Source organism: Acanthochromis polyacanthus, chromosome 21, assembly GCF_021347895.1.
Source record: "Acanthochromis polyacanthus isolate Apoly-LR-REF ecotype Palm Island chromosome 21, KAUST_Apoly_ChrSc, whole genome shotgun sequence".
Classification (NCBI taxonomy): Eukaryota; Metazoa; Chordata; class Actinopteri; family Pomacentridae; genus Acanthochromis; species Acanthochromis polyacanthus.
This window is the reverse complement of record NC_067133.1, coordinates 17,996,484-18,020,335: the sequence shown is the minus strand read 5'-3', so window position 1 is coordinate 18,020,335 and position 23,852 is coordinate 17,996,484. Positions and strand designations below refer to the sequence as shown.

The 23,852-nt window shown below is 39.9% G+C and overlaps 2 protein-coding genes across 3 annotated transcripts; one reads left to right on the top strand and one right to left on the bottom strand.

Moving 5' to 3' along the window:
* Nucleotides 1–241: 241 nt before the first annotated feature.
* nprl3 (NPR3-like, GATOR1 complex subunit) lies at nucleotides 242–13,076 on the top strand. Of its 2 annotated transcripts, XM_022207287.2 has the most exons (14): nucleotides 242–680; nucleotides 1,550–1,619; nucleotides 2,906–2,944; nucleotides 3,643–3,775; nucleotides 4,790–4,864; nucleotides 5,896–6,049; nucleotides 6,807–6,885; nucleotides 6,980–7,117; nucleotides 9,718–9,874; nucleotides 10,296–10,402; nucleotides 10,715–10,844; nucleotides 11,522–11,711; nucleotides 11,804–11,996; nucleotides 12,705–13,076. In XM_022207287.2, the coding sequence occupies exons 1-14, from the start codon at nucleotides 485–487 to the stop codon at nucleotides 12,868–12,870; spliced, it is 1,827 nt and encodes a 608-aa protein (XP_022062979.1). In that variant the 5' UTR covers nucleotides 242–484; the 3' UTR covers nucleotides 12,871–13,076. The 2 variants fall into 2 exon arrangements, with proteins under 2 accessions (XP_022062979.1, XP_022062980.1); XM_022207288.2 differs by lacking the exon at nucleotides 2,906–2,944.
* Nucleotides 13,077–13,361: 285 nt separating this feature from the next.
* Nucleotides 13,362–16,023, bottom strand: mpg (N-methylpurine DNA glycosylase). Its single transcript, XM_022207289.2, has 3 exons — nucleotides 15,646–16,023; nucleotides 14,466–14,670; nucleotides 13,362–14,212 (listed from the first exon to the last, which is right to left on the bottom strand). The coding sequence occupies exons 1-3, from the start codon at nucleotides 15,856–15,858 to the stop codon at nucleotides 13,761–13,763; spliced, it is 870 nt and encodes a 289-aa protein (XP_022062981.2). The 5' UTR covers nucleotides 15,859–16,023; the 3' UTR covers nucleotides 13,362–13,760.
* Between the last annotated feature and the right edge of the window lie 7,829 nt (nucleotides 16,024–23,852).

Sequence of the window (23,852 nt, the reverse complement as noted above, 5' to 3'; positions counted from 1 at the left end):
CTGAAGTTTTCCTTTTTGCTGGGGTTGGTTTCTATCTCTAAAACCCGTCACTAAAAAAATGACAATCTTTTCCCCAGACAAGGCTTAGGTTTAGAGCTTGATTACAGAAATTTTCATCCGAGGACTAATCCATGTTTTGGATACGGAGTCAAGCTTGTAAAATAGAAGACTGACAGAGGCGACAGGGGAACTGCTTTCTGAAGCAGGGCGGAATGTTGGAACCGCCTTCCTTGTTGAAGCCGGGTGTTTTTCAAGGTGACACAAAACAATTGCAACGGCACAGTGGAGAGATGCGCACAGGAAGGATTTAAATAGTCAGACTGCAAAGTTGACTCCAGATAGAGTGTTTGTGTAGGGTTGGTGTCCGTGCATGGCAGTCATTTATATTCATTTATGTCCGGCTGAAGCGGGCTAACGTTCACTGTGTGCTCTCAGGGACACTTTGTTGTGTCGCAGCTAACGTCTAGTTAGCTATAATGCTAACATGATGCTAAACCCATCGGCCGGGTTGCCAGATGACCGAAAGTCCATGTACAGTCAGTCCCAAAACAGCGTGTACAAAAGCGGCGACAAAACCAGCCCTATTAGCGTCATACTGGTTAGCTCTGGCAGCCGAGGGAACAAACTTCTTTTTCGATATCCTTTCCAAAGAGTCGCTGAATGCCCGTCATCTGTGTCAGGTAGGCGTAGCATTAGCATTAGCTGGACATATATGTTAGCATTAGCCAGGCATAAGCAGTCAATTAGTAAACAGAAACTCCTTAAGTCAAAGTGTTACTTTCACGATATTTCACATTTATAGGAGATGTAGAAAGTAACAAACACCTCATGATATACTGCAGTACAATGCAGCAACATCATTTTTATATGATTGGAATTTTTCAAGTCTATTCTGTATGTGCTGGTGCTTCTGTTCCTCTTTTTATTTGCTTATGTCGTGATTATTTGAGATAAGTGACATATGTGGATGCATTTGATGTGACTGACATATTTTTGCCATTTCATCTACTTGCTAGTAGTTCCATTTGCCTCATGACAAATAATATGTGCAGAAAGGTACCCTGGAGATGGGGCTATACAGATTGTTAGAATATAATTGAAATCACAATAGATACAAGTGCAAATTCCAAATTGCAGGAAGTTATTTTTTTAGATAATAGTTCAAATGTGCCACAAAATACTATATAAGAAATAAAATCAGATTCTGCTTGTTTGGTAAAGACAGCAGCTGAAATTACATCATTATTTTTTACACCGCGGCTCATATGGCAGTCACAATGTATTCCACAATAATCACAATATGATTATTAGTGTTACTTTTGTTTTATGCACCCCGAGAAAGACCCTTACCAGCAGCAAACAATAGCTTCATACAGTGAAAAAGCTTTGAGCATGACACCATTCTAACACGTTTGATGATCAGTGAGTTGTCATCAACAGAACATCATGTTTGTTGTGGTTCTTGGCTTGTCTGCTTATATATTATTATTAATCTAAGATGTTTTTAAATGGTCATAATGATTAACTCATGCTGATATCTGTCCTCAAGCAAAACAACGGAGTCCATATGCACTGCACACAACTGGGGATGGTCTTGATGATCAGGATGGTGATTCAAGGTATTTTTTCCATTATATTCATTAATTTATATATTGATTGTACGGGACAGAGTCCATCCTGAGATCCAAATGAGCTTCTTACGCTCATTATATTTTTCCTCCCTCTTGTTTTTGGTCATCTTATTTGCCCCACCAAAAACACAACATATTTCTGAAGGAATTAAGGAGTTGGCTCATTTGTTAATTTAGTCTATGTGGTAGAGCATTGTTACACTTCATTACAATTACATTTTAAAAGCATAAAGCTAAATTTTGTGTGGTCTAAACTAGTCAAGACTTTGTCATAGTCATAGCTTCTGTGATGTTTTGTGAACTAGTGAAAAATAAACAAGTCTCTAAACCTAAAATACACTCGCAACAGTATAAAACTCAAATATTTTAAGGATTTCACAGACCAATTTGCGAAAAGTTGAAAGAACTGAAATTTTGAGCTAAAAACATGCAGGTACAATGGAAAATGATAAACAGCGCAGACTGTGGCAGATCAAACATGAACTCTCACATGTTTGTAGCGATACTGTCGATGTCTGTTTCTCAAAGTACAAGAATGCTCAGACAATGAAGCTTTCATGTAATTTTCATCACGCTGCCGCTCCTCGGATGGTGATGCTGGTCAGTCGTTAGTTGGTTGAAGGTGGGATGTGAGAAGAAGCAGCGACAAAGTGAGAATTAAACCCTCTAAGAAATAAATCAATTTAGCAAGCCAGACATAAGCGCCTAAAAGTGATACAAGATCATGACATCTCTTTTTCCCCTCAAATTTGACCTCCTGAATTTACACCAAACTGGCTTTTAATGTGTGCATTCCAGTCTTACAGCTATTATTTTTCTATTTTAACAGTGCAGCAGAGCATTATACAAATGTGATGACTTAAGAATCAGTTCGCGGAGCTAAACATATAAAGCAGGTGTGAAATGGTCTTGATTAAGAACCTGGCAGAAGCATTTAAAACTGCTGCATGAATCTGTTTCATTGTATACTTTTGAGCAGTTTTCAAATCTTAGTCGCCTTCATGACAGTTTTGGGCTGGTAATTAAGCTCGCTTCTCCATATAAACTGTCCTAAGATTGAAATTTGCCAACACTACTCACTTGAAGGCTTAATTTAGGGTAAACTAGCAGTTAGCCTGAATCACCATGCAGAGCAGCATTTTCACATCACAGTGTCACATGTTTGTTCGGGTTGTTTTGATGTCCATTTTATGCATTTAGCCCAACTGTGTGTTGCATTGTCCCTTTTGTTTGCTTTTTTTCTTCTTTTTTTTGTGGCCCAATTCCCATTTCAGAGAGCAATCTCCACTAACTGACGAACAGTTGGTAGCAGGGTAAGACCAAATCATTCTAAACCACCTCTCCTTCGCTTAGAGCACCCCTGTCTTTTTATCCCCTTCTTTTTCCTATTTTGTGTCCTAAATGGATCTCCAACCCTAATCTTAGTTAAAATCCTTGTGAACGATCAATAGAGGATGAATCAGTGCTGGGGTTCCGAAAAATCTGTTTTAAACCATTGGTAAAGTTTTGATTGACATTTATTATTGTAGCTGTAGCATGGAGACTCAGCATTGCAAGACACAAAAATTCAAATCAAATGGAAGCTATAGTAAAGCAGCTGCTTCACATTCATTTCCAATTGTGGTGGTGGAGTAAGTCCATACTGTGTTTAATTTTTTCTGGAAGTTAACACCTTAATTTTTACCCCTTTGGTCACAGCATGAGTTACTTCAGTCAAACCAGCATGAGTCTTTCACACTCTTTATTCATACAGCAATTTCACTTTTTCTGCAAGGAGGCCTCCTCCTCTTTTCTCCTCTCCAGTAGCCACACAAACTTTTTTTTTATTTATACTCTGATTGTTGAATTACATTTCAAGCAGATGCATCTGATTAATGCAACTCCCTCTTATAGACAGGAATGTACAAAGTGTAAGCAAACACAGCTAATTTAACCTTCTCCACTGTTTCTGTGATGCAACCTCTTCCCACCCCGCGCACTTTCTTACTGAGTCTCCTCTTCCTTCTTCAAGGTTCTCGGACATCATCCTCGCCACCATCCTGGCCACCAAATCTGACATGTGTGGAAAGAAGTTTGAGCTGAAGATAGACAATGTTCGATTTGTGGGTCACCCTACCCTCCTCCAGCATCCTCCCATCATTCAGGTAAGAATGAAAAGATTCAGCATTTCGTCTCGATTGAGAAAACCGGCAAGAGTAAACAACATGTTTCTGTCATTGTATTCTGGTCAGGCTGTTTTTGAGGAAAATGAGCATGTCTTACTCTCTTCCTCCCCCATCTGGTGGAAGAAATGCAGTAGATTTTATCAGTTTCTACACAGAATATATGCTCAGAACAGTGCAGCAGAGTGACATACAATGTGCTTGGGAAAAAAATTAGTAGGTATGGCTATTTAGGATGCATTTTTACAGTGATTATAACTTAAAGTTGTATTAGACACTTTTGTAGATAGTATGAGTTAAATAAAATCAACAAAACCATCTTAAATTCCATTTGTGTTGTTGTATGTTGTACTATGAACCTCCCAATTTAAGCCAGCTTTGAATTTTGGTGAACACACTGAAACCTTGAGTGGTCTCTTTCTACACTGATGATTGACTGCATGTGTTACAGGGGATGGAAACCCTGTAAAGATGTTAAAAAAATTAAAGCAAATCGCATAGAATTTATAAAATAATTGAAAGTAACAGCTTATGTTATAGTAAAATGCAATTCAATGACATTTACTGTGTCCAAGTGTAGACATAATATTAGAAAGTGAGAAATTATTTGCCATTTTACAAACAAAAAAATATATTTTCTTGTTAAATGAAAGACTTTTCTTCATTTCTTAGTTTTGTTTTTTTGTATTTGCTGACTGAATATCTTCAGTTTCTGCTCAGCTGCAGGAAGAAAAAACAGCAAAATGTTTCTGACTGCACTTTTTGAAGTGATGGAATTTTTATTGACTAAGCAATTTAATGTATAAAATTTAAATTGCAAATCAAGCGATATTGACAATTATCATTAGTTGTTATACATTATTATGAATATCCCTGTGCTATATTTGTGAAGTATTTACCATATTATATATAACTTACAAAACTGTACATTGATATTTTATTGTAAAGACTTTTATCTTTTGCATCCTGTGAAAAGTTTTTTTTCTTTTTGTGCAGGTCTCTAAAACAGATCCTTCCCCTAAGAGAGAGATGCCTACGATGATCTTGTTTAATGTGGTGTTTGCATTAAGGGTGAGGAAAAGCTTCTTATGATTTGTATGTTAATTTGTAATTTCCTGCATTTTTTGAAGTGTCTGCTTTACTCTAAGTGTTGGATAAGTATTGAAGCTTACACTGATATTTATATTTGATTAATTCTACATTTAAGTTAGCTGTGTGTGGGTGGGACACACAAATATTTAGTTCTGTTAATCTGCATGCTGTGAATGGGAGGGGTGTGTGTGTGCGTGATAATATTCCAGTATGCTCTATCTGTGAGAGCATGGGAACTCAGAGGGGGACGGGCCACTTTACTTTGCTTAATCATGGTACCCAAAAAGGCCCAGCCCATTCCTGCCCATGCTGAGTCACTGTACCACATAAGTCCAAATACAGCTGAAAGGGGGGAAAGTGCTCAGTCATGCTTTGTCAGAACAACGGCCCCATTGGGTGGTTGTAATGTGCTGCATCATTTATACACACTGCTGAATATTTTTTATTTTATATTATTCTATTTGTTCCATCATATAAATTGTCTTTGTCTTTGTATTTATTCAATAATGAAACAACGATAATTGATCTGCTGAGCTATTCAGAGAGGCGATACTGGTCACTGAACCCTTTTTTTTATGTTTTGTTCGTCCTCATTTGCATCCCAAAGGTGTCAGAATAATACCTCTTAATATATTAAAGTGCAATACAACAGCACTGCTAAACTGTAGAAATACGGCAGAGATAAAGCAAAATAAAGGGTGAAGCCATTCTGAACAAGTCTTACAAGTGCCATGAATAGCTCCAGGGCTTTTGTTTAATTCTGTATTAAATATATCAGGAGACACTTGAGTGTAATTTGAATTATGTGCCTGCTGCATGCTAACATCTGTACCTCACATAAAGAGCTCAAGACTCATTTATATAGTTAACAGGCTAGAGATATTTGACAGAAATGTGAACTAAAAGGGAAAGCACTGATGATGTGAATACAATTTAGTAGGAAATCATTCAGTCGTAATACAGATCTGTTTTTGTCAAAATTAAAAGCCTCTCATCCTGTGCTTCTACAGGCAAATGCGGACCCATCCGTCATCAGCTGCATGCACAACCTGTCACGCCGCATCGCCATAGCCCTGCAGCACGAGGAGCGCCGCTGCCAGTACCTGACCCGAGAGGCCAAACTGATGCTGGCCGTCCAGGATGAGATTACAACCATGACTGAGAGTGAGACGCACACAAAATAGATCTACAACTTCTCAGAATTTACTATATATTTTGGTATATTTATTATAGAACAGTATAGGTTTTTTAACAGGCAAATATTGTATGTAAGTATATTACACTACTGTTCAAAAGTCTTTCAATTCAGTTCAATTCAATTTTATTTATACAGCGCCAGTTACAGGTCAAATTGTCTGAAGACGCTTTACAGAACCCATATGCCTGAAGCCCCAGAGCAAGCCCTAAGACGACAGTGGCAAGGCAAACACCTTTTTAACAGGGAAAAAACCTTGAGCAGAACCCGACTCTATTTGTGGGGGGACCCACGTGCCTGCTGACCGGCAGGTTGAGAGGGACAGAAAAGATAGAGGTAGAGAAGTTTGGGGTTAAACAGGCAATTTCATGTTTTCAATGAAAACTCACACTTTTATTTATGTGTTAACAAGGTTTTTCTAATAATTTATTAGCCTTTCAACACCATTATCTAACACAATGTACCATCACAACACAGGAGTGATGGTTGCTGGAAATGTTTCTCTGTACTCCTATGTAGATATTCCATTAAAAATCAGCTGTTTCCAGCTAGAATAGTCATTTACCACATTAGGAATGTCTAGACTGTATTTCTGATTCATTTAATGTTATCTTCATGGAAAGAAAATTATTTTCTTTTAAAAATAAGGAAATTTCTAAGTGACTCCAAACTTTTGAACGGTAGTATATTATTTTGACGGTGATGTTTCTCGCCTGATGTTGACAGATGACAGCCCCCAGTCCCCATTTAGACAGATTCTTCCGAAGTGTAAGCTCGCCAGAGACCTGAAGGAGGCTTACGACAGGTGTGTGGTTAAGCACACTGCACATTTATTTTTTCCTTTTTACATACCCTGCACAATACATATGATGTTTTTGATTTCATGTTTTTTTTTCAAGCCTTTGCACAACTGGTGTGGTGCGACTACATATCAACAACTGGCTGGAGGTGAGCTTCTGTTTACCACACAAGATTCACAGGATTGGAGGCAACTATATCCCCCCAGAGGCATTAGAGCGCAGCCTAAAGGCAATAAGGTATGTCTGGATTTAATTATACACAGCATGTGTTCTTCCTCCTGGTATCTTTGATATTATATTGTACTAGAAGTAACTTGTTTACTGTAAATTACATGGGGAAGTATTTCTCTGTAAAATACAACAGAAAGTGACACTTGTAGCAACGCCCGAATCAACAGTTCTGTACTGTGGTGTTAAAAATGGCCTATCACCACCTACCACAGATACTCCACCCCACTGCCCCCTTCTCAAAGCAAAAACACACATCTTAAGTTACTACAAGTCCTATGACAGATAAGGTTTTCTTTGCTCAATATATAATATTGATATAATAATTTATGTTATCAGTTATATCAGTTTATATGCAGTTCCCTTCTATTTTTTTACACAAATGCTACATCTTTTAAGAGTAACATATCTTATTGACCATTGCTTTCCTACTTTTACCTTCATGTTTATACAGTTTATAATGTACTAAGTTTCTTTAATTATGTGAATAATTAATTCAACTGGCATTCATCTGTGACAGTCAGCTAAGAATGTGAAGGTACAATATCTTCTACTGACCTGGTTTAAGAGAAAGCCTTATTACAAGAGATAAACTTATGACTTATAACACACATATATAGATTTGCACTGCAATGACCAGCTATTATAGACATTTGCATAACTACCAAACAAAACAGCATTTTTATAATCCCTCTTAATCTGTGTTATTAGATGTTAAACCACAGGTGAGCTTGTCCATTAAGAAATTTAGATTCCTTGAAAGTGACTGCCTAAACTCCCATCAGTGACTCATGTTGAGTGTCTATCAGCTGGGCTTCTGAGGAAACCATGCTTTCTGTGAGCTATACTGCCATCTATGGGCACGTTAGCATGCGTGCTGTAATTCTGATTTACATCTAAGTCTCCTGTCTTTTGAAGCTGATCGAAATATGTAAATATTAAGACAGCATGAGTGTGTTATAGCCGTGACGTGCTAACACACATGCAGAAATTGTTTATATATTAATTCATCAAAGTAGTCAATTACCAAATGTACAGTCATGTGAAAAAATTAGGACACCCTATGAAAGCCTGTATGTTTTGTACCATATTTGAACATGTGGATATTTAATGTCAATTTTACCAATACTGAGGGATTCAAGTAGTATATCTGAAGAATTAAACTTGAAGAAAAGACTTTTTAAAAGTTTCTTCAAATGGAATTTTTACAAAAATGCAATTTCTGGCAAGGAATAAATTAGGACACCCTCACATTAATTCTCACTTAAAATAGTTAAAATCACACACGGTTGTAACACATCAGGTGCACATGATTAGAAAGTCACCAGTCAGCATTTGGAAGGCGACTTGCCTCAGACATTTAGTTTGGAGTGCTCCTCACTATTGAGGTGAGAAGGAACACCAAGGTGAGATCGAAAGAGCTGCCTGGGGCAATCAGAAAGAAGATTTTAGCAGCTTATGAGTCTGGTCAGTGATTTAAAAAGATCTCAAAAGAATTTGAAACCAGCCTTTCCACTGTCCGGAAAATAGTCTACAAGTGGAGGACTTTCAAAACAACTGCCAACATGCTCAGGTCTGGCTGTGGTCTGGCTGTCCATGTAAGTTCACCCCGATATGCTAAAAGAAGTCTCCAAAAACCTTAAAATGTCATCGCGGGACCTACAGCAGGCTCTTGCTGCTGTTGATGTAAAAATGCATGCCTCTGCAATCAGAAAGAGACTGCACAAGTTCAGATTTTTATGGGAGGCCTGCAAGGAGGAAACTGTTGCTCTCATGAAGGCCAGACTGACGTTTGCCAGAGAGAACATTGACAAAGGCTTCTGGAATAATGTTCTTTGGACAAAATTGAATTATTTGGAAATCACAACAGAGAACATGTTTGGTATAAACCAGCTACAGCATTCCAGGGGAAAAAAAAACTCCATATCAACTGTGAAGCATGGAGGTGGAAGTGTCATGGTTTGGGGATGCATTGCTGGAGCAGGACATGGCGAGCTCACCATCATAGAAACCACCATGGATTCTGCCGTGTATCAAAGGATGCTTGAAGAAGATGTGAGCATGCAACTGGACCCTGCAACATGACAATGACCTAAAACATACCAGTAAATCCACCAAGGACTGGCTGAAAACTAAGAAACAGAGAGTCGTGGAATGGCCGAGTCAAAGCCCAGATCTTAATCCCATCCCAAACTTTCCTCAGACCAATGTCAGAGACTGGCAGATGGTACAAGAAGAAACTCACTGAAGTTATTTCAGCCAAAGAGGGTAACACTAGCTATGGGGAGGTAGGGTGTCCTAACTTTTTTCTCAGTTAGAATATTCATTTTTGTTGATGGCTTTTGTTTAATGAGTAAAACAAGGATCATGTTTGTTGTTTACCTGCAATTAAATCACTTTCTTTTCCAGAGATGAATGAAAACAAGATTAGACATCGATATGTCAACATTTCTTAATAAAGAGCTGAATAGTTAATGGCTGTCCTATTTTTTTCACATGACTGTATATGAGTAAAGAGTGGGAATACAGCAGATTCCTTCTGATTTATTTAGGAGGCAATTCTGTTTACTAATAAGGACTTTCTGATCTGTTATTGTTTGTTCCTGTAGACCCTACCATGCCCTGTTGCTGCTGGAAAATGAGAAGGAATTGCTCAACCAGCTTCCCCTGGACTGCTCACCTGCGATGGTTCGTCTGATCAAAACCTGCTCAGCAGTGAAAAACCTGCAGCAGCTCGCCCAGGACGCTGACCTGGCCTTACTTCAGGTGCAGAACAGTCACACTACCTTCACGCATCAGCTTTGTACTGTTAAACTGCCAAATGTCGTTATTTGACTTCAGGTTATTCCCTGACCTTTCTAAGTCATTTAACCGAAAAAGTAAAGCATTTATTGTATTTATAAAAAACACAGTGATTAAGTTTATATAGCAATTACAAACAATGTAATGCAGTTTAAACCCCTTTTGAGACATATCCCATGGTTTAGTCAGAAAGGTTTCTTGATTGATATCTTACTGCCATCTAGTGGGCAATGTATGTATTGCAACTATAAGAGCATTCCCATTCCTAGTGGAAAGTAGTTCTTACATTTTCCCACTACATTAATTCACAATAGCAAAACAACTTACATAGTTCCCGTTATTTCACATCATAGAGCTTACCTGAAAAATGTTTCCTCTCGCTCAGATCTTTCACATTGCTTCTCACTTGGTTTACTGGGGCAAGGCCATCGTCATCTACCCTCTGTGTGAGAATAACGTCTACATGCTGTCTCCTCATGCCAACATCTGTCTGTGAGTATCTGTGATGTGATGCGAGCCGTTTGGCTGCACCGGTTCCTGGAAAGCTAATGAAACACAGTTCTGCTGAACACTCATCCATGCCGTCGCCTCGCATAGAGATTTAAAAAGCTCATCCTTATGAATATTAAACTGTGATTGCTAAAGCGTCTGCTAGTTAAAGCATCTGACGGTGTACTATGTGAGAATTGGGTCATTGACAATAGTTGCAACACTGTGTATGTGTAAAATTAATAATAAAAAAAATAATGTTGCAGAAAAATGCCTCATGTTGTCAAATAATGTGTGTCATTTCTCCCTAAATAGATACTCTCCATTGGCTGATCAGTTTGCCCAGCAGTTTCCTGGTCATGATCTGCCCTCCATGTTGGCCAAGTTCTCGCTGCCCGTCTCCCTGGCCGAGTTCAGAAACCCGCTGGAAGCACCTGCACAGGAGGTAAGGTTATTACAAAATTAACATAAGTAATAATGACGACGTAAACTGTGAATAAGTGAGACGGTACCGCTGGCTTTAAATTTGTCTTCATGGTTTTCACCCATGTTGGTGGCATAATCTGTTTTCTATGTTGTCTTTTTTTGTTTTCAGAAAGAGGAAGAAAAAACACTAAAATATATATGAAGACAAAAAAGTGAAAGCAAAGAAAATGAACTTGAAAAACAGGGTCAATAAAGAACATACCTTGCTTGAAGAAATGTATTTAGATTGACCTTATGAATAGAACCAGTTTTGGAAAAGTTTTAATGGAAATAGTTCAGTTACAGCTTTGTGGTACATCCTTCGCATTCATGAAGATATTACTACAAATGAAGACACTCTATTGTAGGAGCAGGACCATCTGTTGTTGTCCTCCGACCCATCTTGTTTTGGCAGAGCTTTTGAGAATGAATTATAAATGGCAAAGGGACATCAACTCCAGCGTCTGCATCCTCCATTTTTTATGAGAACAAGAGCAGAGCCAAGGCTCTTTCCTGCGGCTCTATTTTAAGTTTGTATGGTACCCACAGCTGATTTGAAGCATGTTTGATCTGGCTATGTGATGAGTTTCACTTGTGCAGTATTTATCCTATGTCCAGCTGTGATGCAGTTTGCCGCCCTGCTCTGCCCCTAACCAGGCTCAGCTGATCCAGATGGTGGTGTGGATGCTCCAGCGCCGCCTGCTGATCCAGCTGCACACTTATGTTTGCCTGTTGGTACCGCCCAGTGAGGATGAGCCTGGAATGAGGGATGAAGACCCTCCACTGGCTGCCCGAGTCGGAGGCCGCAGTCTCAGCACCCCGAGTGCTCTCAGTTTCGGTTCACCGAGTATGTCCTCCCTGAGCTCTTTGCTCTGACTCACGGGTATAACAGGTAATACATAATCCATGACTGTCTGTCTGTCTGCTCCTTGTGTTTAGCCAGCAGTGATGATATGACCCTCACCAGTCCCAGCATGGACAACTCCAGTGCAGAGCTGCTTCCTGGTGGAGACTCCCCGCTCAACAAGAGGATGACGGAGACGCTGCTTGCCAGCCTGTCAGAGCATGAGAGGCAGGTTATTCTTAACATCCCGGCTGCACAAAATCCAGAAGATCTGCGGATGTTTGCCAGGTAATTAGGTTTGCCTTGAACAGACAGACAGAGCATTTTCTGCGCTTTGGATTTAGTGCAGTAAATGCTTTCAAGCCCACCATTCTTGTCTGGTTTCACACCATCATGTTTTTCATTGTTGTGCTGCATTTTATGCATGACAGTGGTGCAGATAGATGATGTGAGCTGATGGCATGCCTCTGTCCTCACATTTCTTTCTATTTTCCAAGAAATACTGCGAAGAACCGCACAGTCGCCGCGCAGTCTTAACCCAACAAATTGATATTGTACATTCTGACACCGATTGCAACCAAGAATTTACTGGACCGATCTTTCACAACGTGACATGCAATAAATTAACACAATCGCTGGTGTCACTCAGTCTGTGGAGGCCTCTTAACAGATGGACTGAGTTTTATTGAGCATCCAGTGACTCATGATGCTATAAATCACAATTAATGCCTTGTCTCTCTGGGAACTGGAAGATGTGCAATGCTTGGCTAAATAAAGCCGTTTCAATTGCATTCGCAGAAAAATTGGGAAATTTAATTGGAAATGTTGCCTGAAGAGTCGAGATGATTTGTTGGCTGGTAGTGGCGTGCATATTGAAAGTAGAGAGTCTAAACAATCAGGCAATCAGAGCTGCAAAATTCTGTCTCATGGCTGATTTGTGCTGCTAATGACTAGGTGAAACTGTAGATCTCAACCTGTTTTGTTGACTGCTTCCAGGCTGCTGCACTATTTCCGGGGACATCACCACCTGGAAGAGATTATGTACAACGAGAATATGAGACGCTCGCAGCTCAAGACGCTGTTTGACAAGTTCCGCAGTGTCCTCGTGGTGACCAACCATGAGGATCCCATTATTTCAATCTTTCAGTCACCCATGGAGTAGTGGCACAGAGACGCATCAGCACTCAGCAACTGGAAAATATGTCAGTTTGAGAGCAGGTAATAGCCTGCTGCGCTCACAGCTAAGTGCTCTAAGTGCTGTTTTAAAACATATTGACACGATTGCATTAATGTGCAGATTTACAAAAGTGGTTTTCCCCTTATGAGCCAAATGTGTGTTTACAATATTAAATTATTTTGTACATGCCAGATATGCCTGCAGGCTTCACTGAAAGGATTGGTGGGGGTGGGGGGTGGGGGGGTGGGGGTTGGCTTCATCTTCCCTGTCCCAGATGTGTTAGATCATCTGTGCTGGCCTCATAGGGGCACGCTGAGTAATGATCATTCCAGACCTCCAGCTACCTCTTCTGAAGAATCCCAGAGGTGGGGAGAGAAAGACAGCAAAAAAAGGAAGAGTCTAAACATCAGACATACTGCTTTTGCCGTCCGGGAAACGGAGCGTTCCAAACATCTGTGAAATCACTGAGAGGAGAATTTCCCAAGTGTGAATGTTTATTAAAAAACGCAGACGAAATGAAACGTAGAAGGCTCACAAGAGTGTGAAGGTACAATCCGCAACTGTTTTTTGACAGGCACTGATGAGCTGAGTCTTTTCCTAGTTCTTCAGTATGGCTACAATCTATTACTTTCCAATACAACCTGAAAATTAAACCCATAAATGCAATTTATCAAAATAAGTAGTGACAAACAAAATGGATGAGAAACGGTTAGAATTACTGCTGATCATGCATTTTGTTCCATTATTTTCATTAGAGAACTACAAAATTATAAAAATATAATGGAATGATTTCAAAAAGTATTCATTTCATAAGCGTAAGATGTAGTGTATCCACAAAGAGAACAGATGGCAGAGTACTTTCAGGAATATTCCTATTAAGTCCTTTTGACATTGTGCTGTCCTGTGTCAGGCTGCACCTCTGACGGACCTAAATCATCCATTGCTTCTCCAGACAGGGACTGTCTCTCTGCCTCTTTGTTCACAACACTAACACAGGGGTGCCCGCGAATATAAAACCGCCACGGCTTCTTGGCCCATTCCCCGTGGGATTCGATTCCAATGCGTGGTGCAGATACTATATCCAGGGGTTTTGCTGGACTTGTGTCCGGATCTCCTTCCAGCCACACCTCCGGGTCTGAGGCTAAGTCTCGACGGTCAAAACAGCGTGGTATATTTAGAGCCTGGCACAGCTTCGAAGGCCCGTTGCAGAGCTCTTTGTCCTTCAGTGGACGGGCTCCCTCTTTGCGTCTGGCTGCCCTCAGCTGCCTCATGACGGGCTGACCCTGCAGGGGCTCAAGTGAACGCAGCAGCACAGCAGCACCCTCCCCTGAGCAACACAGCACACAATATGCATCAGTCAGCAAGGCTCCACTCAGTCTCCTTCCTTTTGCCCTTTAATCACTGATGATAGAAAACACAAACCGCCAAATCAGTTTAACACTATTCTAATGGCCAACACTTAGAGGGAGACAAATTAAACTAAAATTGATTTCCATTATCTTTTACGTTTGCAAGCATCATAATAAATATGACATAATGTGTACAACATGAAGCAGGTGTTTTGGTGGCTGGTCCTTTACCTTCGCTGGACACATTCATGCAGAGGTAGATGCCATAGATTGGATACACGTAGATCGTGCCCGGCTTCATGAACATGGCTGTGTTCCTCTCTGTGCGTTTGCCTCCTGCTGAGTGCGAGGCCTTGTCCTCCCCTCCGAGATAGGATTCAGTTTCCACTATTCTCCCTCGCAGCTCAGTACCGTCCTCACACCTGCGGACCAGAACCTGCAGGTACAATCAGACATCGCTTTCTACTGAGATGAGTCCATACATTGATTTTTAATTTAATAAAGGAGTAACTGCTATAAAATATTTTGATAAAGTAAAAATTACTTTCTTAATCCTCGGTAAAAGCAAATATTTTATTAAATCTTTAACAGTCAACTGAATGTCTTGCTTTTAGATGGTTCTGCAAAACCAGACATTTGAAGATGTTCCAGTTTTCTCTGGGAATGATGATGCTACTGGCCTGTGGCAGATGCATCAGTATTGAGATATATTTTATTTAATATATGCTGATATGAAAACTTTTATTTTTTTTAACAAAACATAAAGCAGATAAATATGATTGGGATGTTTTAGAAATTGTGTCCGCATACGGTTTCTCCAGCAGAGCACTCTCACACTCCTTTCTTTCCAATATTCTCAGGACTGTCTGCAGCACATGTAGCAGTTAAGTAGTTTGTGATATACATTGCTGGAAAGCTAAACAATCATCCCCGTTATTTTACGTTCTAAAAATTACTCTAACATACATGTAAATAAAATTTTTAGCATATATATAAATATTGGAATTTATTTACTCTGAAAAATCTGTGTCAACATGAGGCCCAAACATCCTGTATCGATCACACTCTACTTCACATATTGCATAGTTTTGTATGCAAGTTGCACCAAAGGTTGTGGATGAAATGGTAATGCTACAAAAAGGAACAGAAGAGCCTGGACAGCCATGTTAGCTAATGAGGCTCCTGCAGGAAAAATAAGAAGTTGCATAATTATCAGATAAGGCTGTCTCAGTGACAGACAAAACATGTAATTTAGCTAGTAGTATCTGTGAATCCTTCCCCCTAGATTTTAGATTTGCATGGACTTTTCAATATCTTGAGCTGCACTATCACACCTTACTACAAGCACACCTCTCACAGGTAATGCTTTCAGGGATCATCCTAACTAAAATAAATGAGTTAACAGCACTACCTTTCCGAGGAATGCTTTAGCCAAACTAATGCATGGCTGGTTGAAAAAGTCCTTTCCCAGCCTGTGCTGCAGGGTATTCATGAAGTAATGGCTTCGTTCTGGAGTATTTTTACTCTGAATTGGCTCCTTCAGTTTGGCAGCTTTCAGTCCCGTCTGTTTGTCGTGTTCAGGTGCTGCTGCTAATGCTAGCTTCTTTCTTTTTCTACCTGCCATATTCTCTCAAACTGGGTCAGACTATGAATTAAAAAACGCCTCTACGACTCTGTTACTGAGTACTTATAAACCCGGGAAATCTTTTATATATTTAAAAACGTGTGTTGGGTACTTGATAGAACGCTTGCATCAGCTGCTGGGTTAGCCCATAGCCTGCTAGCATTCCGGAAGTTGATGTTTGTTTTCTGTCTCTTAAAGGGGCCGCGCAACTTTTATGCGTCACATGGAATCACTGTTTATTGATGATGTTGCAATTTCTTAATAATTAAGGCTGTCACTGAAGCGAATTGTCTATCTTTTGCTTTTCCCCCCTCAAACATATTTTTGCACTCCAGAGCTTCTCTCTCATAACAGCCCCATTTGCTTTAAGATAACCCCTTGCTGCAACCTGTGGCCTTCTCCTGCTGCTGTCTTATCTTTTCAGTGTCATTTGGATAATAAAAGGTTATAAATAGAGCTCTCCACTGCCTGTGCCCAGGAAATGCAGGGCCCTGGTTTGGCCCCAGGCACCACGGTGGGTCCATGTGACTCTCTGGAAGACTAACAGTGTGTGACATGGCCGTGCCACAGACTATAATTTCATGAGTGAAGTACAGATTTGCTGTATTGCTGTCATGGAGACGCAGTGCTGATTTTAACTGATGATTATGTGAATAAATTAAATCTACTACAGAATGACACACGCTTTAATGCTTTGAATACGGGAGATGGATTTCATCAGTTGTTGAAAACGGGTGAAAGACATACACTGTTACAAACATTTCCACACTTTATTTTTTGCTTTTGTTTGTCTACATATTATGCCATAGTCACCATCAGATTATTAATGAGTAAAAAATGCAAATTTGCTCTGAAGATCCTGTGGTTGCAGCTCTGAAAGACTTCATCTTTACAGTGGTTCTGTGCATCTGCCTTGATCCTTGTCTGTATTGCACCATTTGTACACTTCTCTTTGACAAATGGCTTTTGAAGCTTTTCTAGCAGGAGATGAACTTTCTCAGCCTCTGCAGCCTGTGCAGACTGGGTCTGTAGGAAAAGTTTTATTAATACTGCCTGTTCCTGCAGTGGCTTAACTCCACACCACAATACCTTTCTTTGTATTCTGCGCCTCGATTCGGTTCTGATATTCTCCTGTCTGTTGCACTTAACTTTGGCAGTGTTCTGCTGCCGATCTTCCTGAGCTTTCTGCAGCTACAGAATGAGCTCTGTTACGTCCCTGTCTTCAGTTGTCAAGGGAGTCTTCTTAAGCATTCTGCAGCTTGCTTGGTGCTTTGCTCCTGCATCTTGTTTACTTCCTCTGCAGTTACCTTATCTCAAAGCAGCACCCCTGCTTTCACTACCAGAAAAGTTGTGGAAGAAACACACAAGATTTTCAAGTTTGCAGTGTATATAATATTATATGAATAAATAGTGATATTCAAGACTTCTCTACTGATGTTTGCACATAAAATATGAAATTACTGTAGAGAAAGATAACAAGCTTTCATTTGCACATTTTCATTTGCACTATTAATACTCAAAAACTGAAATAAGAATGCATGGAAACAGATAAAGAATACAAACTTGTCTCTCCTTTTGGTGGTCAAAGCTGTGTGGCACTGCAGTGATGGGTGAGGAGCACATGCAACTGGATTAAAGTAAGTTAATATACTGTATATATACAAGAAGTACCTTAAAAAATGAGATGTCATTACACCTATTGCATCCCATCTCTTCTCTCTGGCATTTGTTTTGTTCAAATGGCAGAAATAAATTTCTGAACCATTTCAATTTATGTTTCCTGAATCAAGGCCTGCACACTGGCTTGGTGGTTTGCACTTTCACCTTGTGGCTAGAAGATCTCCGGTTTACGTCCTGGCCATCCCGTCTGTCTTTCTACATGAAGTTTGCATGTTCTCCAGGTACTCTGGCTTTTTCCCACAGTCCAAAAACATGCTGAGGTTAATTGGTGATTCTAAATTGCCTGTAGCTGTGACTGCGAGTGTGATTGTTTATCTGTATATGTACACTGGTGATCTGTCCAGAGTGTCCCCTGCCTTCGCCCTAAGTCAGCTCTGTGTAGGCTCATATTTTTTCTCAAAAAGTAGAGTTGTTTCATTTATAAATATTAGATAACATCATGCACCTGTGGGATCAGAACGGTTGCATTTCTGATGGACGAACATGACAGAATCGATGCATTTAATGTGAGCATAAAGACTTCCACTGACTCTTTGAGCCAGGATAAGTTCCAGACAGAAATCTGCTGAGCATGTTCAGTAGAAGTCTCCTGGCATTGGCTTGTTGACTTTGTCTTGGCTGGTGGACCAATGAAGGCCATTGTTTGCTATGACTGTGTTTCCACTGCCTGTCAGCAGCGACTGTGCGGTCTGGGCTGAGTGGCTTTCATTGTTGCTGCCACTGATAATCTTCGCAGCCATAGTTTAGCGTTGCCTTCTGGACCACTTTCAACTCCTGCGGCCCCCTCAGCGGTAGTGACGCTGAGCTGGGACACCAGAGACTCATCTGTGTGTGCAGATGGACTAGCAGAATGCTGCCTCACTAAAAATATCTTACTACACCATGAGTCAGAGAATCATAAAGGAATGGAGATCTGCTGCGTTTAATATGCACTTGCTAAGCAAGGAAGTAACTCCTTATATTTGTTTTTGATTAAGGTTATGATTAGTTGTGATAAAGTTTATGTAAGAATTATGTGTCATTTTGTTTTCACACTTCATAAATTTATATATATATATACTATGTGTAGGTTCACTGCTATATTTGGTTTATAATTTGCTCTGTACTAAATATTACACCAAACACATGACTAAAAGGAATCAAGTACCAAAAATAATATCACTATTTTTGCAGGCTGTTACCTTAAATCTGGATGCAGAGACCCTCATCGCAGACATCAATCTGATTAAGATAAATGCTTCCCCTGAGTAAATTTAATCGTTTAATACAATGCCAAGACGTTATTTATAGACTTAAACCTTTATGTGTTGATATTTTCTTTTTGTAGACTATTTCCGAGGGCATCTTTAGAGGCATGAATGTAGGAGAGGAAGTAGGAGAATGACATGCACAAACGGTCCAGTCATCGAAGAATTGAACCGAAGACTCCCTGCTGTGGTCATTTGCACCCATATGTGGAATTAGGCTTTCAGGTTGGCCGTCGATTTTCTATTTTTCCACCTCCTTTCCAAAAATATCTCAAAATAACACTTTCCCGCATCAGTGTGGCAGGAATAGGAAGTGCAGCGTACTCAATACAAACAAGCAGTGAACTTTCAGCAGTGGGTGCAGTACTGCTGTTATAACTGTGGGAGACTTATGATTTATAAAAGGGACGTCCATGATGTTCTCTTGTGTAAATAAACACACCAAGCTATTAGTGTCCCAGCTTTTGAGATGCTAAGATGACCTCTTGTCTTAGTCTGGGTCTAAATTTGTAGTTCTTACATGATGGCATCATTAAAGGGGCATAAGCTATTATTTATTTGGCAAAAGATTTTAGTGGTGGAAGTCTGCTCTCTGTTACAGATTGCTCCATAAAAGCCAAATCAGTTTTCAAGAGACATTTTTACAATGATGATTTAAAAAAAAATGTTAAAGCAGATAATGCATTCTTCTTCTTTATTAGGGGATTTTAAATAACATGACTTCATATTAGCGGGAGTTTTGCTTTCCAGGATCCCCTTCCAATAGGACATGAAACTGCATTCACGCTTTCATTCAAAACTGTAACTGGGGAGGCTTCTTTCTTGAGTGGCAGACTGTGAGTGGTTGCCATTTGCATCCTCCGAGCATGATGGGATTAATTATTAATTGATGATAATTAATGATTCATGTGGCTCTTTTCTTGTTTGCTGCAGAGGTGTGGTGTGTGCTGCACAGGTGGCTCGGCTCTCACTGGGAGATGGAAACAGGAGGAGTGCTTCATTTGAGACCCAGTTCACATACCTGCACAACAGAGGCATGGAGAAAAGAGGTTTGCCTTTTCCACATCTGGATCCTCATGTCTGCATTTTTTAAAAACATAACTATAGTTGTATAAACTTGGCTTTGGGTCTACTGTAAGCATGTGAGGATTTAAAGTTTTGTCTAGAACATGCACAGCATATGGATTTGTTCTGCATTATAGACAGTTTGGCACATTTTTGAGCTTTGAGGGTTGGAGATTCCAGTTTCCACCAAGTCAGTAGGGACACATAAGAAAAACCTCTCTGCAGAATCCAGTTTTAAACCTTTGTGGTGCACTAAATATTCCCATTTATTCTCCATAGAAGCTTCATAATGTAAACACAATTTGAAGGCTGAGCTGGTAGAGGATAGCAGTTTAGATTTATTGATTGATCCTGGACCAAAAATGCCCCACTTGACCTTTATTGGCCTATTCTGATTACAGTTTCCTTGTCTCGGCTCACACCTGTAGCTCTCAAAGGGAACAACTGTTGAGTCAGGCAGGGAAGGGAGGTAGGCTGTCTCCTGGATTTATCTCAGCAACAAGGGAGTATAAATGTGCACGGCATACCCACACAGCAAAAGCCTTTCTGTCTTTGATATTTTTGAACAGCCTCCTTCAGTATTTTGTAGCAGTAAAATATGAATGAAAACCTGCATGTGGTGACGTCCGCTCCCAAATCTTGACTGCGTGAGAAAACAAAACCATTATACTGTATTTCTTTTGAAATTCCATTAATGCAAGGAGCAGGATTAAAAATGATGCATCATTTCTGAAGTCAACTGTTTATTTACATTCAGAACAAGAAAAGCCCTCAGAGAGTGCAGTACTCCGTCAAGTCTGCTCAGTCGTTGATTTCCAAAGAATGAAGTCTTTAAAAGATTTGTGGTTCGCAGTGGTCAATTTGTAGTAGGATCACAATCATGTGATCGTCAGCAGACAGCTGACGTAGTGTTCGCCTGTTGTCATGGTTACAGTGACGCCATGCTGCTATCTCGCAATGATAGGGAAATCTTTAACAAATCCATGGATCCAGACTATAAGCTGCATCACTGCCAAAATCTAATCACTTGGTCCTTGTGTCATTTCTGACCTTCCCCGAAAATTTCATTCAAATCTGTTCGTCTGTTTTTGAGTAATGATGCTAACACACAAACTAACAAACAGCCAAACCAATGCCGATCATCACATAACTCCAACGCGTTCTTTGGCGGAGCTATTAACACTTCAGTTAAAAACATTTCTTTAACATAGTGGATCACTGCACAAGCCAAGTCTCCTGCAACTGTACAGAAAGATAATGCTCCTCGCTTGCGGATTTCTTTTCTTTGCACTACTTTGTATCACTTTTCCATTTACATCAAATGTTTAACAGGAAAGGCATGGCGCTGCAGCCTGGCGGCAGCTTCATCTAGCAAAATAAAAGGATATTAGATGAAAAAACTGCCTAAGATACCAACTCCCACATCAAAATGAAGGAACTGACTCTTACACTCCTCAAATCCTTGATATAAATCATCCATGTTTTGCAAATTTACAAATGACATCCAGCAAAATGATTTATTGACTATAATAAAATGGCCAAAACTGTCCATATCAAAAATTTGTATTGCTGGCGACCATAATATTGCAGTTTACTGTATTTAAATCCACTAAAAGTTTCATAATTTTACAGATATTTGCTGTTGTTTTCACAGCTGTTGAATCTTACACGACTGTACTGTTTTATTATAATAACATTATGTTTATTTGGATTTTTCTGTGGGTAATATGAAATCAGGTCATTATTCTTCGGAATATTGAGAAATAGAGTACAGGAATGAATCATGTAATTGAAGGAGCCCCGTAGAAAGTGTTTTGGTTCATAATGTCCACATCAAACATCTATATTTTTACAAATACTATTTTTTTTCTTTTAGAGCTTGTGACCATAAAATTGTAATGTTTACTGTATTTCTATCAAGCAAACAGAACAAAACAAAACATTATTTTGCAGATGTTTGCCAGTGTTTTCATTTTTTTTTTTTTTTTTTTGTCGGAGCAAATCAATAGACCCAGAAGAAGCATCCTTTACAAAGTTACATGGTTGTCAACCGCATTTGGCTTCGTTTGAAGATGCGGTAAACCATGTCACCCATGCACAAGCACACAACTCTCTCTGGCCCTAACCCAGAAACGATAGTCTCCCTTGTGCTTGAAGAAAGAGGAAGCCGTTTACAGACCGTCTGACAGCGTTCTTTTGGTTAAACATTATCCTTGCACTCAACCCTTTTATCTGCGTCTGATTGATGGGCCTTCAGGGGGCCCTGAGTGCTCCTGCAGGTCCTGCGATATTTCCTAATTGCTGCCTTTGACCCAGCTTCAACCCTCCTCAGTCCCACGGGGAACTTCACCGTTAATTACTGTGACTTCATGGTATATCAATCAGGAAATCCCGGTAGGCCACTGAACCATCCTCACACAGCCCAGAGTTGATGAAGTCTGATAAAGTCATTCCTGTGGTGGGAATACTATCTTTTGCCTAATTTAGGGCCACGTCTCTGAATGAGCTTGATTTGAAGTGGGGCTATCAGTCATGCTGGCAGGGACGAGACCCACGGGTGCAGGTCGGAGAGGAAAGTAGAGCTGAGGGGTGGCTTTCGCTTTTTACATAGCGAACAGCATATGTGAGCAGCTGAGAGACCTGTCTGCTGCATATTTTCAGTTTGCCATCACTTTTGAGCTGATTAAATCCAGTCTTGATGCAGCGACTGGTCAAAAAAATAGGGTGACTCTTGCAGCAGATTTGTTCATGTGGGAGGAGAAGTGTGGAATATGAGTTACAAAATCTCAAAACCACACTTTCATATTTCCTGTCCTCAAAAATGTGTTGATTTCTTGAGGAATAGCAGCACTTTTGTGATTTTTCTTTTCTTTTCTTTCTTTTTTTTTACAGAAACTGTGAAAAACAAGTGTACAGGAAATTTAAAGTTGCTGAAGAAAGATGGGCTCCTGGGAAATAAAAGTGAAACCATTTCATGTTTTCTTTTTTTCTTCTTGTAATATCGCCACTTTTGCTTCTCTCAAAGAAACTGTGTTCATCTTTTTCCAGTAAAGACTAAATGTGAAAGTAGTCAGCCACTCTGATCATCTCCGGTTCTTGTAATATAAACAAATCACGTGCCTTGTCAGCACAAAGCTGAGCCATATTACGCCTTCCAGTATTTTAATAAGAGAAAGGTGCTGGCAGCCACACTCAGTGTCCCAATAAAGCACCAGATCAAAGCAGCTATGGAGGAGACTTCTCCAGGAACCCGAGGCACTTGTGCCCTGAAACCTCATCTGAGGACACCTCCGTGCTTGGTGCCCCTTGTCAGCACCCCAGAAACTTTCTGCTTCCTAACATCCATCTCTCTCCTGGAGAATATTCCCAGGTGGATCTGAGCTTTCAGTGAAAGCGGGGTGGAATGCACTGTAATGGTCTTTTCATTAGATGGAACAGCAGGATGTATTACCCGTTACTGGAGAGGAGGCACGCTCACTCAAATTAAATCTCCACTTTTATGGTGCAAAGGAAAGTGATTTTGAGTCAGCAAATTGGTTTTGTTATTTTTTTTTTTCCTAGAGGATGTGCACACCATAACTTAAACACTGAATGTAGTGAGAAATTCAAACTGTGACAGTACAAATGAGATATTTTATGCACTCAAAATGCTGCTTCTGTGTTAAAATCTAGCGCTTACTTATAATGGGCTTTTTAAAAAAAAAAAAAAAAAAAAGCACAATTCCAGTGTTCCTGTCCTTTCCAAAGTCCACCTTAAGTGATGTATTATGAATATATCCATTGCTAAGCACATTCTGTACCATTGCTTTTCAGTTAACAAGACAGAACAGTGATGCGATGTGTGTACACAGACAGTGCCGCTCAGGTTTAATTTACTCCTCAGTCAGCCATATTAACATCAGCAGACCCAAATCCCAGGCTCATATGACACTGCCGTAATATGCGGCATGTGGATGCTCACTGAGCTGAAGACAGTTTATGGGATTTAGATAATAATTAATA

Coding starts and splice junctions, on each gene's coding strand:
- nprl3 (XM_022207287.2), top strand. CDS start 485: ATGATGCTAAACCCATCGGCCGGGTTGCCAGATGACCGAAAGTCCATG. Junction 681..1,549: donor ATGCCCGTCATCTGTGTCAG/GTAGGCGTAGCA, acceptor TCTGTCCTCAAG/CAAAACAACGGAGTCCATAT. Junction 1,620..2,905: donor GATCAGGATGGTGATTCAAG/GTATTTTTTCCA, acceptor TTCCCATTTCAG/AGAGCAATCTCCACTAACTG.
- mpg (XM_022207289.2), bottom strand. CDS start 15,858: ATGGCAGGTAGAAAAAGAAAGAAGCTAGCATTAGCAGCAGCACCTGAA. Junction 14,671..15,645: donor CTAAAGCATTCCTCGGAAAG/GTAGTGCTGTTA, acceptor TTGTACCTGCAG/GTTCTGGTCCGCAGGTGTGA. Junction 14,213..14,465: donor CATGAATGTGTCCAGCGAAG/GTAAAGGACCAG, acceptor TGTGTTGCTCAG/GGGAGGGTGCTGCTGTGCTG.